General features: G+C 34.0%; 1 protein-coding gene across 1 annotated transcript in view; it reads left to right on the plus strand.

Annotated features, from left to right (window-relative positions):
* The window catches only part of LOC149897830 (uncharacterized), a 59450-nt gene that overhangs the window by 15994 nt on the left and 20247 nt on the right, over positions 1–23209 (plus strand). The window contains exons 4-17 of the mRNA XM_090115845.1: positions 2355–2486; positions 3061–3222; positions 5026–5104; positions 6618–6726; positions 7056–7158; positions 7417–7589; positions 11729–11839; positions 13389–13498; positions 14439–14596; positions 16718–16806; positions 16975–17118; positions 17645–17809; positions 22916–23009; positions 23089–23183. Coding sequence (XP_089971971.1) covers positions 2355–2486; positions 3061–3222; positions 5026–5104; positions 6618–6726; positions 7056–7158; positions 7417–7589; positions 11729–11839; positions 13389–13498; positions 14439–14596; positions 16718–16806; positions 16975–17118; positions 17645–17809; positions 22916–23009; positions 23089–23183 — 1724 coding nt within the window. The remainder of the gene's footprint in view (positions 1–2354; positions 2487–3060; positions 3223–5025; positions 5105–6617; positions 6727–7055; positions 7159–7416; positions 7590–11728; positions 11840–13388; positions 13499–14438; positions 14597–16717; positions 16807–16974; positions 17119–17644; positions 17810–22915; positions 23010–23088; positions 23184–23209) is intronic.

Consider the following 23209-nt stretch of genomic DNA (forward strand, 5'->3'; position numbering starts at 1 on the left):
AAAATCTACACATACATTTTGGCAAAGCGAGTGGGACAGGACGGATATGACGACATTGAGTAATCATCTTAAACATGATGAATCTGTAGTTAATTTGTCTTGTTTTTTAAAGATTGTGCAGCGGTACCGAAGAGCAAAGTTGAAGATCTACTCATAAACGGAACAATAAAGCCTCTATTTTTTTTTTCGAAATACAACACTTAAAAAACAGCTAGACTACTCACATCTGGGCGCCAAAAATTTCCCAAGATTCGTTGTAAAACATTCATATAAATTACTTACTTATTGTATTCGATCATTTGAAAACTCTGCCTATTACAAACATAGGCAGAGTTTTTTTTCGGACAATAGGCATGACGACAGTATCCATAAATCAAATCAAATCAAATTTTATTTATTATTAAACATACATACATACAATTACAATTACAATTTATTACAATATACAATTAATATTCATGTAAAATTATATAATTATATAAATAAAAGGCTACCAAAACAATTTATACAAGCCAATGTTTCCCTAGCTAGGTTACTGGGCAACCTGTGTTTAGGAGAAACAGCTTGCCTCTAAAATAAATTCACAAAAAGCCTCTTAGCAAATACTTAATTATAATTAAAATTGGTTAGAATAGAGAGTAGAGAAAAAAAAAATATGTATAAATTTAAGATGTGAGAATGCTGGTGTGTCGTATGAAACTGTATCGTATGAAAGTATATATATTTGTGCGTGTAAGTGTGTGTGTGTGTGTGTGTGTGTGTGTGTGTGTGTGTGTGTGTGTGTGTCTGAAATATTATATTGTATTTAAGCAAGAGTCACGTTTACACTTTAAGCCAGTATCTCAAGAAGTTGTTCTGTCTCGTCATAAGTTTTTCCTAATAGAAAGACGCGTACGGTTAATTTACATTTAGAATACGGTAAGGCATAGATGCTAAGACTATCATTAATTTTGTTATACAAATAGGGTCCGAGGAAGTAAAAGAACCTCTTGGTGAACCTGCTATATGGCCGAGGAACAGTGCAGATTTTGTTCTTTCGTCGAAACGAGATTGTAACAAGAGGTGTTAATCGGTGTTGTAAAATAATAGTCTGTAAAATAAAATGTTGTCTAACGGTGAGAACCTTCCAATCTTTGTACAGGTCGGTTGTACAATACTGCATAGGTTTAAACGTGGAGACTTTCATAACTGCTCTTTGAGCCACCTCGAGGGGCTTCAGTATGGTTTTTGCGGCACCTCCCCAACATACAATACAGTATGTGACAATAGATTCGCACAAGGCATAGTAGACGGTGCGTAGAACGGCAGTGTTCGTGACGTGTCTCAAATTTTTAAAAATATAAATAAGTTTTCTGACCCTAGTTGTTAGGAGACCAATATGAGTTTTATAATTTAAAAGTTTATCCAGAGTTATGCCCAAGTATCTAATATTATCTACAGAATTAATGGTTGGACAGTGACACAGAGCTGTTGTTGGCATGTGACAGGAGTGAGCTTTTACTGAAATTGGTGTTAATAATAATAAATAATAAATAATAAATGATCGTATTAGTGTTTTTAAGGGAAAATGTATAATAAATAAATTAAATATAGCGACTTAGAAATCTTTAATTATGAGAAATTAGATAAATAGAGAATTAAGATTAATGAGATTATCAATAAAATAAAACATTGAAATTCTGCAGTTCGCCATTTTGACTAAAACACGCGTGACGTCACGCTTAAGTAAACAACTCACGTCAGATGTATTTTGTTGTTATGAATATGTTGAGAATACGCATTTTTATTTATTTTCTATTGTTTCACGTATGCTTTATCGACTCAGAACAGAAATATAATTGCGAATTCACGAATACATGGTTCGGGGTTCTCCGCGCCAACTTTATACAATAATTTCTTATTATTTTTTCGCTTGAAATAATTACTAACACATTTTTGAGCATTATTTTTATGTGGATTCACACTGCAATACTGCACACCACTTATAAACTTTGTAATTCGTTTCTATAACACATATTAAATAATATTTTTTTAATTTTCTTCGCAATGCGAACAAATAATTACGTATTTACTAAAGAGTGACGTCACGCCTACGCCATGACACCTGCGAGCTGTTTTGGCACAGTTAATAAATATTTTTTGAAAAATGGCTTTTATCTTCGTTAAATTTAAGTATATTACCGAAATATAGGGTTTTTCTTGTATAGTAAACGTATACACACATTATGGAAGAGAATTTCAAAATCTTTCGTCATGCCTATTCTTAACCAATAATACAAACATTTTTACAAACATGGTTACTTATTTAAATTTTAACTTATCAGGTAAATTTTACTTAATTTTGTGTGTTGCAGGTGGTGGTGGGCGGCGAGGTGGCGGTGATGAAGACGCCGGTGCTGGGCGCGCGGCCCTACAACGCGCTGGCCATCATACACACGCAGCAGAGCAACACCTTCGACATGCTCAACTCGCTCACCACTAGTGTTGTGAGTCTTGGACATTTATTATTTAGTAGCTGATGACATATTATGTTGTTTTGTCAAATTAAATTAAGTTACTTAAGTTTCTTTTTTGTTTGTGTATGGCGTTTAATTCTTACGTTTTGTAATCCGTACGTGTATTAATTGAGTGAGTGATTTCTTTTAGTGGCAATATTTGGCAAGTTACTTTTGCAATTCTGACTCAAACAGTACTTTCAAAGTAAATTGACATTATGACATTCAATAAATGCCATTCGGACAGATTGAGTTTTCGTACGTGTAGTTTTCGACGCTTCTGTGATCATCGATAATCATCGATTGTGTGATAACACTCTCCCCACTTTTTACCTCTTAATTCAATTAGTTCAGAAGTATTTTCATTTTCTAATAGAAAATATTCGTAATAACTTTTACTGTAATATAGTTTAAATTTTAAATTCCATGCACTTTAAATTTTCTGTTGCAGAAACTAGAGTTGCATTTGTTTCAGGCTACTGCCCATGTACACTATTCCGCATTATTTATTATACATGTCTTAACTCGCAACCTGTACCTGTCGTTTTGGGGTTCCCGTCCGCAGGCCAGCCAGCCGGTGGTGGGCGTGGGCGTGGGCGTGGCGGTGGGCGGGTACCGGCGCCGCAGCTCGGGGCAGGGCGCGCTGTGCGACCCCGAGCTGGACGACAGCGGCAACAAGCTGGTCGCGCGGCTCGAGGACGACGCCTTCATATCGGAGCAGGACCTGGTGAGTGCTGTGTACGTAGCGTGGGCGTGGGCTAAAAATTATAAAGTTGAAGAAGTTTGGTTGGTGGAACGTGCTATTTGCGGACTACTTACTAGGTTTGAATCAAAAAAATATTTTTGCGTATGATCGCGTCAGTACGATTTATTGTGTTGTTTCAATACGATTAAGTTTTACGTACATAGTGCGTATACTCGTAATGTAAACACGCAATTTTACAGCTAAAGGAGACGATTTTTTTTGTTTGGAGAATAGGCCCACCTCAATTTCTTAGCGTATATTAATGAAATGTGTGTTAATTTGTTCCTTGAAGTCCCCAGATTACAGTGGTGACATTACTTTTACATGTTTTAACCAGAATCTTTAGAAATACGTGTGCAAACATTCACCTCATTACTACATAAAAACTAACTGATAATGAGCGATTTGTCTTGTGTGACCCATCCGAATCATTGGGTACGATATATTTAAATAAATGAATAAATAAATATTAGAAAACATCATATACATTGTCACGATTTAAAGCTCGGAAATCAGACACAACGAAGGTACCACAAACACAGAGACCCGATTTGATTATAAATAGTATAGAAAATAGATATAAGTGGGTGTACCTCAAGTTACTGGACCTTGATGCGATTTTAGCGATTGGGAAAACTGATTCAATAAGAAATTATTAGTTAAGTAGGTATTTAGGTACGTGATATTTTATGACTAATATTATAATAAATAGGTACATAATATTAGGATAGGTATGCATTTGCACAGCTATTTTATTATTCATGTTCAATTGTAATATTAAACGCTCTTAAGTTGTAGCAATATCATTTTTAAATAGGTACTAAAAACATTGTTTACATTCATTGCAAACATTGACGCAGGGAGCTACGACAGGTCACAGGAGCAATCTGACATATTATTCCGTCAAAGCAGCCAATAGATAATATAACGTTTCGTTACACGGATTTTTTTTGCTGAGTAGAAACAAAGTAAAAAACTAAAGTGGTTTATTGAAGGCAATTTTTTTCGCTTTTTATGTTTTATTTTCATTCTATCGATAAAAACGTTTCATTCCAGTTTTTTTAATGTTGGCCATTGTTCTTTGTTTGTAGACAGCACACTAGAGTGCGTTTCACGAAAGAGTTCCCCTGCCGTTATGTTGGCATACCTGACTGTCAAAAACGAAAATATTTTTTTTTAATCAAAAATGACAAAGAAAATATTCTCCTTTCTTCCTAGCCTTATCCCGTATCTTACGGGGTCGGCTGCCTAGAAAGGAGAATATTTTCTCTGTCATTTTTGATTAAAAAAAATATTTTCGTTTTTGACAGTCAGGTAAGCCAACATAACGGCAGGGGAACTCTTTCGTGAAACGCACTCTACAGCAGGGATGATATCAAAATAAGACTTTTAATTCGATTTCATGATTCCGGTTTCGTTTGTAAAACAATGAAGTTACAAAATTCATAATATAATTTTATATTTTTACACGTTTTTTTTTTATGACTATACGTTACCGAGTCTTGGTGGGCCCACAAAAAATAGTCTCCTTTGTACGACATTTTAAAATATTTTCTGGAATACTCCAGAAAATATTAAAAAAAACACATTTTTGAGCAGCTCAAAAATGTGTTTTTTTTTTGCTTTAACACACTGTTATAATATATTTATAAAAAATAATTACACGATTACATCATTTTATAATTGATTATGTACACAATAACATTATAATTTTTATTAACAACATACTTATAGAAATAAAACAAAAAAAAAAAACCAGCATTAAAAATCAATATTTACAAACAGGAAGAGAACATACAAGAGAACACAGCCACAGAGAAAACGGACACGGAAGGCGCGGAGACGTCGCAGAAACAACAGAACGGTGGGTGTTAATTGTTTTATTTTATTTTTTTATTACATCAGTCTATTATCGAACATGTAATTGTGTCACACGACGTGTTTCGTTGTTTATTCTGGAGGTTTTTACATAATAGAATAGTTTGAGCGTGTTATTAAAGTAAAAATATAGAACACGGCGTTTTTCTTTGTAAATTTTTGCCGTTTTTGCAGAATAAATTAGTGAATTGAGTGTGTTCATAAAATAAAATAAAAATTATGTCGATATTAATTGTGTATATTCTGGTCGATTTTTGCAAAATAATATAGTCAATAGTGAATCCAGTGTGTTAATAAATTAAAAAGTGTTATAGGTCTACCAGAATCTGATGGCATATTTATATTTCAAAAATAAGAGATTTTCATGTGGCAACTTTATTTGACAACTATCAAATTGGTTGTCAAATTATTTGTGTTGATGATTAATTTTTAGGATTTTGTCTTCAAAATCTTCAAAATGTCCATAAAACCGCTGCGATCACAAGCAAGAGTTGTTGTTTACAATGTGTATAGAAAAATATTCGATGAAGAAGGGTCAAACACATCACAATTTTCAATTTTAAAGCGCGTGAAAGATTTTATTGCTAAGTTGGACTTACCCGGTTTTGATACTTTAATTTAAAAATGTTATAAATAGGTAACTATTATATTGTTTGTTGATTAAAATATAATTTTATGAAAACTTATAACAGATTCGGCTATTTGTCAAGTCCAAGGTGTACAAGTCAATTTTATAATGTGTTAATACTTACGAAAATAAACATGATTTTATTTTATTATTGTTTTATTTTATAAAAAATTATAAACAATCGTTAAATATACCTAGTAAATAAGTTTTGATCTGCATTATCATTACATCCATATTTTCACATGCCATAATTATATACATATATTCAAATATAGGTATGTGTAAATACATAATATTATTATGTATTTTAGAAAAGTAATATGTATATTATACATGTAATAAGTACCTAGATAATAATACGTGGATATCTCATTATTAAATACAGTATTATCCACTTGTGTAATGTGACTAATGATATTGAGGACAAAATAAAAAATACGCAGTATCAAGATCGTTCAGTCCATTTTCCCTAGGGTTGCATACTCTAAATTTTGATTTCCCTAATTGCCATCAGATTCTGGTTTACCTATATCGTACAACATTTTTCTACGTTTATTCTGACATACGTGTATTAATGAAATAAAAAACTTTATTCTTGTCATTTTAAATAAAATTGTAAATTAAGTGTGTTATAGTAAATTGAATGAATGAAGAATGAATGAAAAATTATTGCACATTTAATACAGGATTAGAAACTAAGAGCTATACAAGTAATAACATGTACAGAGGGCGGTTTTATCGCTGTAAGCGATTTCTGCCAGACAACCCGAAATTGTGCAGAAACAAATTATATTGAGCCATGTTGCAAACAAGTTTCAGTGATAACAAAAGCAAAATATGTATCCTGTACGCATCTACGACGTAATTGCAGGCATAGTGTACGATCCTATCTACGAGTTGGACAAACTCGAGGACAAGGACAAGGAGAAGGCGGACAAGGAAGACGAGGAGGAGCCCATTGGGGTGTCGCCTTGTGGCAGGTGAGGTTATAGTTATATATATTTTGTATATTCATTTTTTTAGATGGTATGATGTTGCGGAAGGTTACAGTTAACCATAATTTAATGAAAATGGTAAAATCTTTGTTAATTTTACAATAAAACATTTTACCACAAGTTGTGGTTTCTGTGTTTACTAATTGTTTGATTTGTTTATTAATTGTTTTTCTAACTGTTAAGATTAGTTATATTTCAAACCATCAACAATTTGATGCATGATTATTATCTTTAAACACAGGCCTATGTTCTTCCCGTATTTCTCTATCTCTCTTGTGTACAAAAACATATTAAATAAATAATTATATTGGCAGGTTCTTCAAATACGACAAGGAAGTGGGTCGCGGCTCTTTCAAAACAGTGTACCACGGGCTCGACACGCAGACTGGGGTCGCGGTGGCGTGGTGCGAGTTGTTGGTGAGTTGCGGTGCCAAACGTTTTGTGGAACACAAATATGCGTACTTATTGGTCAACATTGTCATCTCTTGAATACGTATTGTATTGGATTGAGCTCTCCCGATATTCCTATTATACTTAGCACAAAAAAGTTTATAAACATCTAATGCACCACCCACTTCTTTGCTGGTTGTGGAATAAAAAAAAGCTATCAGTGTGTAGTTTTTATGGGTTTTAAAATATGTAATTTAAATATTTACATAATCTTTTCAATTACAGGAGAAGAAGCTAAACAAAACCGAGCGGCTACGCTTCCGCGAAGAGGCGGACATGTTGAAAAAACTGCAGCATCCGAACATTGTGCGTTTCTACAACTATTGGGAGGGAACTGTGGCCAAGAAGAAGAATATCGTACTCATCACTGAGCTCATGGTCTCCGGCACATTGAAGACGTGAGTTTAGTTTGGTATTAAATTAAAAAAAAAATATTGGGAAGAAATATGACGTGGAAATAATGTATCAAAATTGTTAAAGCGTATGTTTAGGTTTTAAAGTGTTAATTATACCCGGCGCGGCGAATGTGATCCCTATGACACGATAAACGTCCGATGGTGTAGCTAATCTATACTTATAATAAATCTGTAGAGAGGCTAATTCTGTACATGAAATATATTTAAAAAAAAACTATGAAGGGGTGATAAGGGATCGCTACTGATGCCAAAAATGCAATCAGTAAAATTTTTGTCTGTCTGTCTGTCTGTCTGTCTGTCTGTCTGTATATTCGTTATAGAAACAAAAACTACACGACGGATTTTAACCAAATTTGGCACAATTATTCTTCATACTCCTGGGCAGGTTATAGTAAAAGAATCATGTAAATCGGTGTAGAAACACCAAAGTTATACATGAAATACGCTATAAGTCATCGCGCGTGAATACAGAATCATGCAGCCATAAGGATTATTTTTGTGTATCAGTTGCCGCGTTCGACGCGCTTCGCGGCGGGAGCTATAAAAAGGCGGCGGGTCTGCACCCGTTTCGCGTTGTCATGGCATCACGTGTGAACGGCTGAACCGATTTCGATAATTCTTTTCTATTATATTCCTTGAAGTACGAGGATGGTTTTTATGTAGAGAAAACGTAAATATGTACCACGGGCGAAGCCGGGGCGGACCGCTAGTAATTCATATAAATAATATTTGTTTTATTACAATTATGATTTTGTTGACGAAGTTCCTCTACGCCATGATTTATTTATTTATTTATTTGATTTGCCAACAGATGTACATCTTATATTTATAATATATTTTGAGTATGTGACATAAATTAGCATGCATAGCAAGATGTAGATCCAATTACAGGCAAATACAACATGCATTTTTGAGTTGTATCAAATTATAGCTTCTAATCGTAGTATAAATTCTAATCAGAAAACATTATTCTCATCAGTATAATTTTTATGTAAAACGCTTTTATATGCAAACAAACTAAGAAAGTTGATGTCAACTTTTGTGCTATTAAATAATCTATTATGTTCCCGACAAACTCTAGCAATGACGCTGTTGAAGCCTAAATTGGTTCTATATCTTTTGACAAAAAATACATTGGTTTTCCTAGAGTATCTCCTTGGAACAGCTATATTAATTTTTGATAGAAGATTAGGACAAATATACGAATTTGTAACAATTTTATATAACAACATTTGATCTGCCATCCATCTCCGATGTTTAAGTGTGCGTCCACACATTCAGCGCGGTGGCGGCGCCTAGGCGGGCGCGACGAGCGGGCGCTCGCGGTGGCCACACCGACGCGCGAGCTCAAGTAGCGGTTCGACGTTTTTCGGGTGTTGCAAACTTTGGAAGATTTGCTATTTTTACTGGACAGTCCGATTTTGAGATGAGATCATTATAGAAGTTATACACGAAATAAATAAAACAGAGGAATAACGGGTGAATCTTATATGAAGAATTGAGATTATACCCTACAAAATTACTGTGGTGTATAATAAGTGTTTTAGATTGAATCGCACTTATAAATAAAGAAGTTTCACTTCAACAATTAAGTATTTACCGCTATTTTAGGAAAAACAATAAAGGATATAATACATATAAGAAGTCGAGCGACAAGACCGAACTGGTTTGATACCCCCGCCGTCCGCGCATTGGGTCGCTTGCTGACTAGGCCCGTAGTGTGGCCAGAACGCGCGGATAGGAGAGTTTGAAAACTACGCGCGCTGGCTCGCTCATTACCGTCGCACTAGGCTTCCGCCATAGTCATTTCAATGTGGACGCAAAGGCGCGTTTCATACGTTTGATATTTCGCGCCCGCCGTCGCAACCGCGCTAGGCTCGCAGTGTGGACCTGCACTATGATGGGTCGTGTCGATACTTTACTATTTTATAGGCAAAGGCGTGGTTTGCATTCATCCACGTCGGTAAACATGTTTTTATAAATATTATAAAATGAATTTTTAACTAAAATTTTTAACGTCTTTTATGTTGTTGTTGTATTAATTTAAGTTTTTTGCATAGATTAAGTAGGTTAAAGTAAAACGAAAGTTTTCCAAAACATAAAAATGCGCCTTATCATTTTCACCATTCCACCGTTTCAAAGTGGAAGCCCCCATTTAATTTGTCTAAAAAACTTATATTATCATAGGTAAGTAAATTAACGCAAACGGTAATTAATTAATTAATTATGCTGCGAACTTCTGTTCCCTTCAATAGTGAATGAACTGAAGCTTAAGCATGGAACAAGTCAATAACTGCGTTAAAAACAACCGAGTTCAAACTTGCACTTGCAACATTTACAAATACAGACAAAAATGCTCATAAAATAAAAACTACTGGGCCTATCCGAATAAAATTTTTATGGGACCAATTCGACACCATCCCGCATCGAACAAAAAAAGAATCACGTAAATCGGTTCAGAAACCACGGAGAAATCGGTGTACACACATAAAAAAAAAAAAAAACATACCGGCCGAATTGATAACCTCCTCCTTTTTTTTGAAGTTGATTAAAAAATGTGATCTCGTTTCCATTATCGAAATTTATTTATCGATACTTTCCGCACTAGTCGATAAATGCCAACGATGTAAATTTTGTAGGACGTAAACGTAAAGTCAGATTGATATAATTTCTCGTAAATGTTAAGAATTGTTATAATTCCAACAGAATATCATTGTTATGGCATAAAGCTACGTAAAAATTAATAAATGCCATTTTTAGACGCTTCCAATACGTTTCTAATTTAATGGTAACGCCATTACAAGTTTGTCTCTTGAGAATAATTGTCAGTGTCATAGGGATCATCATTCGCCGCGCCGGGTATAAGTGTAATTTTAAAATTTTAAAGTGTGTTTAGGTTTGAAAAACTGATTATTGAGTGTAACAAAAATATTAAACTGTCAATGTGGATTATGGTCCTTCGAGCTTTTCGATAAATATCTAATTCCGCTATTTAACCCGTGACGCGTCCGGCGCACAGCCGGCACCGATCCCGATAGTGTCAAGGGAGTTCACGAAATCTAGCTTTTTTATGACTACCGAGTTTGAAAATTTTATTTACCCTATTGTTCTATAATTATATGCCATGTATGATATATTTTTGGAAAGAGGAAGAAACTAGTTATAGCATAAAAATGTAATCATGACGATATATTTTTTCTATAAAATTATAAAAAATTGATTTTCTTTTGTTTTAATTTTAATTACTTACATACTAACACTTACATGATAATGCTGAGTCATCAAATGATCATATTCACGTTTTCATATCACTACACGATTGCCAAATACATTCACTTATATTTTCACACATTTAACACAACGTATTTCACTATGAATAATAACAAATCTCCATTATTCACAAACAAGAAAAAAAGCGCCATTTTGCGTCTTCCGCACTGAAAAGTTGAGACACTTTTTCACTGAGTATTCTTCAAATATCCCTAAAACCAATATCATAAACGTATTCTACGTAAAATTTCCAGTAATATACGTCTCAATTATCACTCATCTAATTATTCCTCTCGGCATAATTCACAATCCAAATATTCGTTGAACAAGACAAATGTCACAAACTATGGCCGATGACGCAACTCAATCAATGATTCACTTTTTTTTTTATTTTGTGGTTTTGGTCTCTATTGCCTGTCTCGGAGTCGTGTCGATTCGAATTATAAATGTTTAAGGCATAGAGAAATATTTTTTATACTGGAAACATTCACTTGTAAGAACTACAGGTGACCTTCAAAGTCATTGGCCGCGTTATGAACAGTCGTTGTTACGCAGGACGCTACAGTACCATTTTGAGTTACGATTAACCGTCTGTACATAGGACGCGTCACGGGTTAAGAATGCCCATAAGGTATTGAATAATGTGGTAAGAACTCAATAACACTACCAAGACGCTAAAATACTATTTACTTGTTTAAAAATATTTTAAATTGGCACGAAAATCTGTCGATATTTTATTTTGAAAAAAATCACACTAAAGAACTTTTTTCATAATTTCTTACATGTTTTTTTATTAATGATTGTTACACCATCTAGTTAGGGGACTAACCTATAATAATTTTTTTCAAAAGATATCTAAAACGCTTCAAGCGGTTCAACCCGAAGGTTCTCAAGTCGTGGTGCCGGCAGATACTCAAAGGGCTGAACTTTTTGCACTCCCGGACACCGCCTATTATTCACAGGTGAGATGTTATCTATACTAATATTATAAAGAGGAAAAGTTTGTAAGTATGTATGTATGTATGGTTTTCACACATAAACTTCTGGACCGATTTCATTCACCATTAGAAAGCTGCATCTTCACTGAGCAACATAGGCTATATTGCATTTTGAAAAAAAATAGAGATCCTTACCAAAAATTAAATAATGTAACCCAAGGTGTAAAAAATTCCTCAATAAAAGTTATGTCAATGCGTGCGCTGCGGAATCTATAGAAGATAGAACAAAAAAATGTTCTACGGTATTATAGAATGGATCAATATCTACAAGAAAGTCCGCGATACCATATGTACATCTTCAGTAGTTATGTTACTACAACAACTTTTTTACGTTTTCAAAGTAAATAAAAGTGCCGACAGTAATCAAACCATGTTTTTCATACACATATATTAATCCTTATCCCAATAAATGATGTTTTATTATAGACTGTTTCAATACCAGCAAAATACTTTTTAAATGAAAAGAATTGGATATTCCATTCAAAAGATATAACGAATTTTTAAAAGTGTCAATCTACAGAAAATAGTAGGTAATAGGTATACTGTTCGAGCAGGCCGTAGTGCGGGGGTCACGGAGGAATTCTACCAATATGCGGCTTGACGGAACACAGTGGGGTTTTGGTCGGTAGGAATCCGACATAACCCACGGCCCCTCCCTCGGAGGCCGTGGGTATCTATGCAAGATTTCCCCACTAAAACAAAAAAAATAAAAAAAGGCCGCAGTGCGGGACGGGGTAAAGGTGATTTTCATGTGATTAAAAATTAAACCTATAGTCCGACCTATAGTAGACTTTTCACTGTAACGATATCGCTATCTATGCGGGTGAAACCGCAGGGCATTGGTTAATTTATTTATTTATTTCAGGCATCAATGTAAACAGTTAATAATCAAGTCAATAAATATCTAGATTGAGTTTTAATTCATAATTGGTTCGTATTTTGTAAAAAAAACTTCAATATACACATAATAAGCAACACTCTGGGAGCTAAAGGGCTCCAATAGTAATCAACAATGATAAATAGACGATTTGAATTGAAATGGTAGATTTTTTATAATAGATTGTTCTTTATCGGTTCATTTCGTCAGAATTTAGCCAGTAATAGTGTTATATATATATATATATATATATATATATATATATATGTGGGAATAGGATAAAATATTGAGATGTATTTCATAATTAGCTTTATTTTTAGTCTGTGTTTTCTATTATTTACTCTGTGGATATGTTATCTGTAGATTGATGGTTATCTATGACTTGACTTTGTGGCTCGGTACTAAAAGAAATGGAGGATTGTTAAAATGTATTTTTGTTAACCGGTGTCTGGGAAATAAACTGATTGGGCTAATTTGGCGTTTTTATTTACACCGTCCCCACATATATATATTATATTTAACGTTGTATATTCAAAATGAATTATGTAACGCATCATGATTCGTTTTTATAAAGTCAAACATAAACTTTCAAATCAACTATTGTTAATATATTATTTATTTCATTGCGTTAAATAGAGATCTGAAGTGCGACAACATATTCATAACGGGCACGACGGGCAGCGTGAAGATCGGAGACCTCGGCCTTGCTACACTCAAGAATAGGAGTTTTGCTAAGTCCGTTATAGGTTAGTTATCAATACATTATAATATATAATAGTCCATATGTTTATACGATTGTGAAATGTGTATGTGCTTCTCTTATGGTACGTTGATAAAAGGTAGCCCACATTCTTTCTCAGGGTCTAAAGATTGTCTGTGTCAAATTTAATCAAAATCGGTTGAGAGGTTTAAGCGGGAAAGCGTGACAGACAGACAGAGTTACTTTCGCATTTTTTTTTATTAAAATAGTTTCGCATTTATAATATTAGCGGGGATTTCACCTCTTATGTTATTAAACATCGGGAAATTATTGGCAATATTGATTCGGGTCGCTGGTTGTCAAAAATGTGTATAGTGGTTGTGCGACTTCAGATAAAGCTTTTCCAGATTAATTACTATTTTATTTGTGTAGTTATACAGGGTGTCCCACTGTTGGTATACTAAGCTCAAAGGAGGTTATAGTTTTGCATACGCTGAGTACGTAAAAAATACTTATAAAATTCCAGACGCATTTTTTTTTCAAATAAATGAATTCTTAAAACTCTATGTGTACACCCATAACAAGCAACCCGCCCAACTTTGCCACCAGCACGTGAGCTATCGTTTAAGATTATGTTTTCATAGACAAAATGCTCACATTAGATAAGCGGTATATGCCGGCTGCGCGAAGCTAGAGAAGAAAACATGAATTTTCAGGAAAAATTTAGCAAAAAATTTTTGACGTAATTTTGTTGTTTAAGTATTTTTTACGTGATCAGTGTATGCAAAACTACAAGACCCTTCGCGCTTAGTATACCAATAGTGGGACACCCTGTATATATATATAATATATAATTAAAAATGATTATAAAAATTGAGAAAATATGATAGAATTTTTCCTATTCTTTTTCGATATAAATTAATTAGATATGTTTCGGGGAACCTGCCTGCAATGTTCCAGATTGTCTAATGAAGGGCGCGTTACAGGCACGCCCGAGTTCATGGCGCCGGAGATGTACGAGGAGCACTACGACGAGTCGGTGGACGTGTACGCGTTCGGCATGTGCATGCTGGAGATGGCCACCGGCGAGTATCCGTACAGCGAGTGCAGTGGGCCCGCGCAGATTTACAAGAAGGTCGTCTCGGTGAGTGACAATCCCACCTGACCGCAAGCAGGAATGGGGCAAATTAAGGCGCAGTTAACGGTGAACGGAAACAAATACACTCACAATCACGCCCAATAATTGTCCGCAGCAAAACTCTGCTTACACCTCAGGCAGAGTTTTGTATTGAGCTTAAAGTGGATTTGGTGTCTGACCGTAGTCAAGTTAATGGCGGAAACGAAGAATGTTAGACAAGCATTGACGTTCTATAAACACCAATCACGTTGAAAAAGAATTAGAAGGCAGACTTATGATGATACTAGAGGTCCGCCCCGGCTTCGCCCGTGGTACATATTTCGTAATAAAAGGTAGCCTATGTCCTTTCTCGGGTATCAAAATATCTCCATACCAATTTCATGCAAATTGGTTCAGTAGTTTAGGCGTGATTGAGTAACAGACAGACAGACAGAGTTACTTTCGCATTTATAATATTAGTATGGATGGTATAGAAATTGAATCTTTTAAAACTCAAACTCAAACTCAAACATTCATTTATTCAATTAGACTACTATTTAGTAGCACTTTCGAATCGTCATTACATAGTATTTTTAACATTTACCACCGATTCGGAAAGCAGTATCTATGGAGAAGAATCGGCAAGAAACTCCATAGTTGCTCTTTTAAAATAATGTCAATAAATTTACATAATATGTAACTTATATCTAACTACATAATATGCCAAAGAACTGTCCTGTGGTTTTTACGCGACAACCCTCCATGGGTCTTTATCATCCATATATTCCTGAATACTGTAGTACGCTCTCTGAACTAGTACATTTTTTATGTAAGTTTTAAATTTAGAACTAGTAACTACTAAACTCTTTAATATTGTGAGGAATTCTATTGTATAAGCGTATACCTTGACCCATAAATGAATTTTTAACTTTAGCTAATCGGAAAAATGGCATTTCAATTCTATTCCTGTTCCTTGTGCCATAATCGTGTCTATCTCCTACTCTTGTGTGTAAGTCAGAGCTTTTGTGTATATGCAAAATATTATTAAATATATACTGTGATGGTACAGTAAGGATACCAGTATTCTTAAAATGATCTCTTAGTGAGTCCCGAGCACGTAAATTATATATAGAGCGAATGGCTCTTTTCTGTAAGATAAATATAGTTTCTATATCTGCAGCCCTGCCCCACAGTAGAATTCCATAGGACATAATGCTATGAAAGTAGCTGAAATAAACCAATCTAGCCGTATCTTCATCGGTGAGATGCCTTATTTTTCGGACTGCATATGCAGCAGAACTGAGCTTACCTGCAGCGGTGTTGACATGGGCTCCCCACTGTAGTTTCTCGTCCAATGTTAACCCTAGAAATACAGTAGACTCAGTAAGATGCAATACCTCCCCGTTCAAGGTAATACCTCTGTTCAACTTTTTTACATTAGGAAGTAAAAATTCAACACAAGTGGTTTTTTTTGGCATTTAATAATAAATTATTGGCAGTAAACCATTCAGATATGTGTAAAAGAGCACTGTTCACTTCGTCAACATTTGGGTCATGCCTATCCACATTAAAAATTAATGAGGTATCATCTGCAAACAGAACTATTTCACACCTATCCTGCAAAAAATAGGGAAGATCATTGATATATACCAAGAACAGGAAGGGACCTAAAATTGACCCCTGTGGAACACCAATGTTAATTGACGCACCGCTAGAACGTTCTCCATTAACAACTACAGTCTTTATCCTATCATGCAGGTATGACGCTATGAGGTTCTGGGCTTTTCCTTTAATTCCATAGTGATTAAGTTTACGTAACAAAGTACAATGTTCAACGCAGTCAAATGCCTTGGAGAGGTCACAAAATATCCCTAGAGCATTTTTTGAGTTTTCCCATGCCTTATATATATGTATGTGTTAGAAGTGCAACTCCAGCATTTATGAATGATATGGATTGAATTGAAATGTGTAATAAACAATAGACGTTAAATATTAATTATTGTATGAGTACTTATTACGCTGCTCGGATATTTTGGACTATGTTTTAATATCCGATGGTGATTACATGCTTGTTTATAAGAAACTCTGTAAACATCGTTCCTCTAGGATCTTACCGCAAAATACATTCAAGTTATTATTTTGTTGCAGGGTGTGAAACCGCAGAGTTTAGAGAAAGTCACCATTCCGGAAGTCAGGGACATCATCGAACAATGCATACGTCCTAATAGAGCGGACAGGTATATGTTAGCGTAAGATTGTATAAGCTGTTGAACATCTTTGATCAACAGCTTATACAACATACTGCTTGTAGTTAAACGCTTTTTTTTTTAATTAGCAAAAGGAGACACTATAAAAGTGCTTGAAGTCAAACTTTTAATATTTTTATATCATTTGTATGTATGTAGGCCAAAAGTGAAAGACCTGTTAAACCACGAGTTCTTCGGTGAGGACATCGGACTGCGGCTCGAGATCGTGGAGCGAGATCTCGTGACGTCATCCGACATTACCAAGATACAGTTCCGCTTGAAGATCATCGATCCGAAGAAACGGTGAGTGTTGTAGCAATAATGTATTATATGCTAGTAAATCGTAAGTAGTGCAGGCCATAAATTGGACATCTTTTAGAATGGCACAATTTAATAGAAACATCATATAATTTTTCCAATGTCAAACAGAGGATAACCTATGCAAGAAATAGCTCCACTTATAGTTCTATTGATCTCTATAAACTCTATTGTAAATATATTAAATGTAGGCTTAGGGAACCTTGCAATTTAAAACAGTTGAGCAGAATGAAAATTAGCACTCAGTTTTAAGACCTGGCAATATGGCCGAATGTCATGCTGTTTTAAGTTTGTGCAACAATAGAGCTCGTTTTCTGTCTAAAATCAATTGAATTTAGACCTTACCGTTTTTTTACGTCAGAGCAAGCGAAGGTTAAGTTAAGTGGTCACCGCCGCCCATAAGCACTTCGTCACAGGTGCTTCGCCGGCCTTCTATAGACAAATGAGCTCTTTTCTCGAATGCCCCAATGTCGCAGTCGTACCTTAATGCAATCGGAGGTGAATCCCTCAGCTCGTACACGCACAAGGAGAACGAAGCGATCCAGTTCGAGTTCGACATGGAGGCGGACGACTGCGAGGAGGTCGCCAACGAGATGGCGAAGGCCGGCCTCATCATGGGCGAGGACGCGCGCATCGTGTTCAAGCTGCTCAAGTCGCAGCTCATCAGCCTGAAGCGGTGAGTCGGTGAATCGATCACGTCGCAAATAAATATTATACTTTAACTTATACGAAAGAAAAACATTCATACAAAAAATAATAATAATTGAATACAAAAAATGCTTCTCGATAAACTCGTGAAATTATTGTATTATCACCAATGGTCGGTTTGGATGGCGAAGTTTGAACTTAAATCTGTCCGTTTATGTTTGTCAAAATTGTAATCGAAAGAAAAGAAAAGTAATAAATGATATACTGAGCTAAATATATTCGAAATGATGCGCCTGCGATCGGTGAAGATAAAAACGATTCACCTATTATAATTAGCATCAAATAATATAAAAAAGTCGCCTAAGTATATAATTTCAAAAGCCGAGCAATCATAGAAATCTAAATAACAAGACACATAGAAGTGTTATAATGTCATAATTCGTATGAAAACCGCTGTCGCCAAAATCAACACATTCAAACCGAAAGCTAAACAGTACACACAAGTAAACTATGCCTTTTATTGGACAGCTTGATTTTAGTGAAAACTAACTTAACTATTAAATTAAGCATTTGAATATGTATCCTAACGCACGAATTTACGGTTTATTTTAGAATAACATCCCTAACTATATGAGACTTTTTGCTCCAATACGAACAAACGTGATAATAAGAATGGTCGACTGTGTCATTCATTGTTATTTCGATTACTATGGTGACACTCGTAATACTTGTAAATATTCTATAATTTTAAGGAAAAACGAAATTATTTCTAAAAAAAAATATTTTCCGATGAAATATTATTCCTTTATAAGTATAATTACAACTTGTGGAAGAATTTCCGCAATGGGAATTGCTGAAACACACCATGTATACACTCATACGTCTCCAGAGCAACTGAACAGTGACGAATGCACTGGTGATGTGAAAATCACCTGAGTGGCGACAAGGTCACGCACGCTTACGACTTCTAGTGTCTTGTTATTTAGATTTCTATGCGAGCAATTGACACATTTTGAAATGGTTGTTGAATACTATATTCGCCAAGTAAGTTTTAACCGAGTCTTGATAAATCAGCCCTTATAGAAATTAAAAACAAAAAAGCGAATGCTATTATATGTAGTATTTAGCTAGTAAATATACTATTTAGCTAGTGAATTGAGATTGCAAAAATACGTACATAATTCTTATCTTAATTGCTTCAAAATCTCCTAATGATAAGATGATTATTGTCTTTTTTTATTATTCTGACTTTGATCATTACATTTTTATTCACAATAAAAATTAATAATAATTTATATATTGGCGCCAATCAAAGTTCGCCTATAAGAAAATTAATGACATCCACGTTGTATTATGACAGCGATTATTATTATTTATTAGCATTATGTGTATGTACAGATTATATCATGTTTATTCGGTGCAAAAATAATAGCGTTGCATTCGCGACGACGCAACGTATTGGCCATGAATACGTATTTCTAAATATGTACACACATATCGCTATGAAGGACGGTATTATGCGATAGGAAACTATTTTAATATTTTTTGTATAAGTCTTTTGTTATCAATCGCCTGGGAGGGAATAATTGGTCGTTTCCAGTTTTAAATGCCGTTCGTAACGCACCTTTATATATATTTTCTATTTTTCTTGCATACCGAAGATATATCGCATTGTAAAGGCCAGCTGATAAAATATACAAAATAATTGTAAAATATGCATTAAAATTTCAATATAATTGCGAGTATCATAAAAAACAACGTTCCAAATAACAATACCATTTAAATATCAAAAAAATAAAATCACTTTAGCACTCCCTTTTGCATAACGCTACCGATTTAAATACTTATTTCGACGCATCGATGCGCGCGATTAAACCATATGACGATAACATTACTGCATAAGTCGCGTATAGAGTCTCTCGTGTGCATATCATTGTGATTTGTGTTATGAAACTAGGAAGCGGTGCAGTGTGCAGTGTGAAAGTTGGTGCGTCTGTGACGTGTTTTTATATGTGCGTTTATGTGGATTAGTGCATTCATTAGATATGGTTGTGATTTTAAGGTTCTTTAGGATCCCGGTGAAGATGGGGTTATAAGAAAGCGTCTTTAATTGATTCTTTGGAGACTTAAATAGTTAGGTCTGTTTTATTATTTTTTCATTTTTCTTGATCGGTTTATGTGTGCTTACCATTTATTATGTTAATAAGAGATTTAGAAAATTGAAAATATAGAAGTTTCATGTATTACAAGTAAGTTTCCGCTTTTCCGTCTGTCGAAATAAATAACATAAAATATGTACTTGTTTTACTTTTTTACGTTATTGTTATTATATTTAATTAATATTTTTATTTTCCACATATTCCATGACTTTATTTTCAAACCTAAAGGTAAATATCGCCTTTATTTTGCCACTTTATGCCGTTTCATAGCTTAATTTATTAGCAAAGTTCTTAATTGATTTTTAATATATAATTAAGTAATCACATCAAGTGTCTAGTAAGTAAATTATTTACTTAACGTAATAATACTTAAAATATTTCCTTCTTTTTCATAATTAGTCACGGTTGTAAGGCGTGCCCGCGATTCAATTTTCTTTCTGTCTTCATATAAACTGTTTTATTGTCTACTTAAGACAACAATTAATTCACATCACGTTGCATTCTGTTTGAAGCAAATCTATCGTGCAAACTTTACATGCAAAGATATGGTTTCCAGTGAAAAACATACCTTTCGAATAATAAAATTTTGCCATATAGGAAAACACAATATCTATTATCTATACTTAATATTATAAAACTGAAGAGTTTGGTTTGTTTGAACGCGCTAATCTCAGGAACTACTTGTATGATTTGAAAAATTATTTCGGTGTTAGATAGCCCATTTATCGAGGAAGGCTATTATAGGCTTTATATCATGACGCTTAGACTAATAGGAGCTGAGCAATGCGGGTAAAACCGCGGGGCACAGCTAGTTTATGACAATCTGGTAATGTCTTAAAATAGAAAGTCATACAATTCAAGATAATATATATATATATGTCTTTAATTACAGACTATCTTTATTGAAAATTTAATATCATAATAATCTACATGATGACGTAGTGCATCGCAATATAAATTTAAATTTAAAATGATAATTAAATGATATTGACACATATTTTATGCATTGCGATAATAAATGCGGGTATCGGTCGTTTTAACATTAATAATTGTAGTTGTTGTCTAAAGTGTTTATTCATCCTTTCCTATTTGTAAACTACATATGTATTATCAAACATTTTGTTTAGTGATATTGTCTTAGTAACGTATACAGGATTTTTTGTAAGTTATTAATTTTGATTTAAATTCTGACTGAATATCAATATAAATTCCTCTCCTTAGGAACATCCTCCTTCAGAATTCAGTTCAATTCAGATATCATTCTAAACTTTTCCGTTCTTAGTTCATAAAATGCACAACAGTAGGTAATTGCTCCTCATTAATTTCCTCGTTCAGTGTATGACAGCTTGTGTGACATGCACAAACTGCGAACTAATTCATACATGTCAGTTTTGTTGTTTATCTGTAAGAAAGTGCAATTAAAAATGTATAAAAAGTGATACAGTGATTATACACGTGATAGACTTAATTGAGGAAAACCTGACCTTCGCTATACAGTCGGTTTGTAGGTCAGGGTTTAATGTCTGTAACAGTAGGTTTCAGGCGTATTTTTTAATTAATTATCTGTGGTGTAAAGTCGGTAATAGTCTTAAAATGTTGAAAATCTTTCACTCATCATAGGTGAACTATGAAAACATATGAATATAGATAACAATCAGTTTTTTATAAAATACACAAAAATTTGATATTGTTTTGCCTTAAGCCATTTAATATTCAGTATGAAATGATAATTGTTACTTGTTTGAAAACCGAATATAGAGAAAACTAATTCAAAATATAACCGACTTTCAAGTTCAGATAATAAACTAATAAGTTAATGTTCGTGTTTTGAAGCAATGGTATCCACGCTATCGTAAATATGATCTACGAAAAACAACCACATTATAAGCCTTAGTTATTTTTATTTGCGTGATGTGTGGGGGTTTAATTTTTTATGATTACTTTGCCAATATCCTGTAAGCAATTGATTACTCGAAAGTTTTATGCAGTGATTGCACCTTATCTGCTCTATTTCGTTAATGGCATAACTTTTTAACTCATTAGAATTGAATGAAGGACAAGGAATTAAATAAAAATGGTCTAAAATTGCTACATACATTTTTTCGACTGAATATTCATAAAGCTTAATAAAGTGACTCACATTGTTAATCTCAATAAGATAAAGATCCATCATATTTAAAATATCATAGTTTTAACGTTCATTCATCAATCATTACAAACATGTTATAAAAAAGAAAAATCTTCACGCGTAACTGCTTCTGCATAAGACCACAGATAAATTACAATTTTTGAAGTTAAACTTCTTTAGACGCGTTGAGAGTAAAATTTCAAGGTCGCGTTTTGGCAATATCGTAACGTCAGGAGTGGAGTAAGGCGACGATTGTGGTATCTTTGAATCTTGCCAAAGAAGTTTCACTTCTGACACGTGAGCACACCTCCTTTTTTATCCTCCTTTTTTATCAGAATACAGATTTGCATAATATATTTATTCACAAATGTTACACAACCGAAATCCTCACGTGAACTGTCGGCCAGGCAACAGTAACTAAGCTCCATAATAAATAGCTATTACGAATTTGCGTGTCAAAGTTCATTGTTAAATTAAGGATAATTTGTTTGAGTCTGTTTATGAATGTTTAATGAGCAGATGTTAGATACGTCGAAAGAAGAGATATTTGCATTTGCTAATCCGAACTGTGTAGGATCAGTAGTTGCAGTTCTGCTTTGTATGGTAGTTCATACTAAAATATAAATTTGTAACTATTACCTGAGATTCTTATAATGACAAAAGAAAAGGTATGTGGTTGTGATAACTTGTAACAGTGTTCTTTCGTTCGTGACTGACTGTCTTGCCAAATGAAATGTATATTATGTATAAGGAATTATGGGTATTGCGATTATAACATAACATTTAACATTTATTGGGTATTGCGATTGCATACAATATTATTAATTTAAATAACTTTTGCCAACAGAGAAAGGAGCGAGAAGAAAGCCCAAATGCTGTTCAATCAAGAGATAATTAATGAACAAAATAGGCAGCAACAATTACAACAACAACTTAGACAGGTATTTAAAAATATTTTCGAATGTTCCGTATTATTAAATGAATTGATTTGTGATATTTATGAGCTGTTTTTCTCGATAGGTAAAAATGATTCAAAGCCAGCAACAAGCTGGACCTGTGGATCAAGTAAAGTCGGGACTTCTGAACGGTGTAGGATCACAACCAGCTTTAGTACAGTTAGTAGATTCAATATATTCCGCGT

Source organism: Colias eurytheme, chromosome 24 (genome assembly GCF_061535395.1).
Source record: "Colias eurytheme isolate Ceu_HAF_F1 chromosome 24, ilColEury1 Martin Lab GWU primary, whole genome shotgun sequence".
Taxonomy (NCBI): domain Eukaryota; kingdom Metazoa; phylum Arthropoda; class Insecta; order Lepidoptera; family Pieridae; genus Colias; species Colias eurytheme.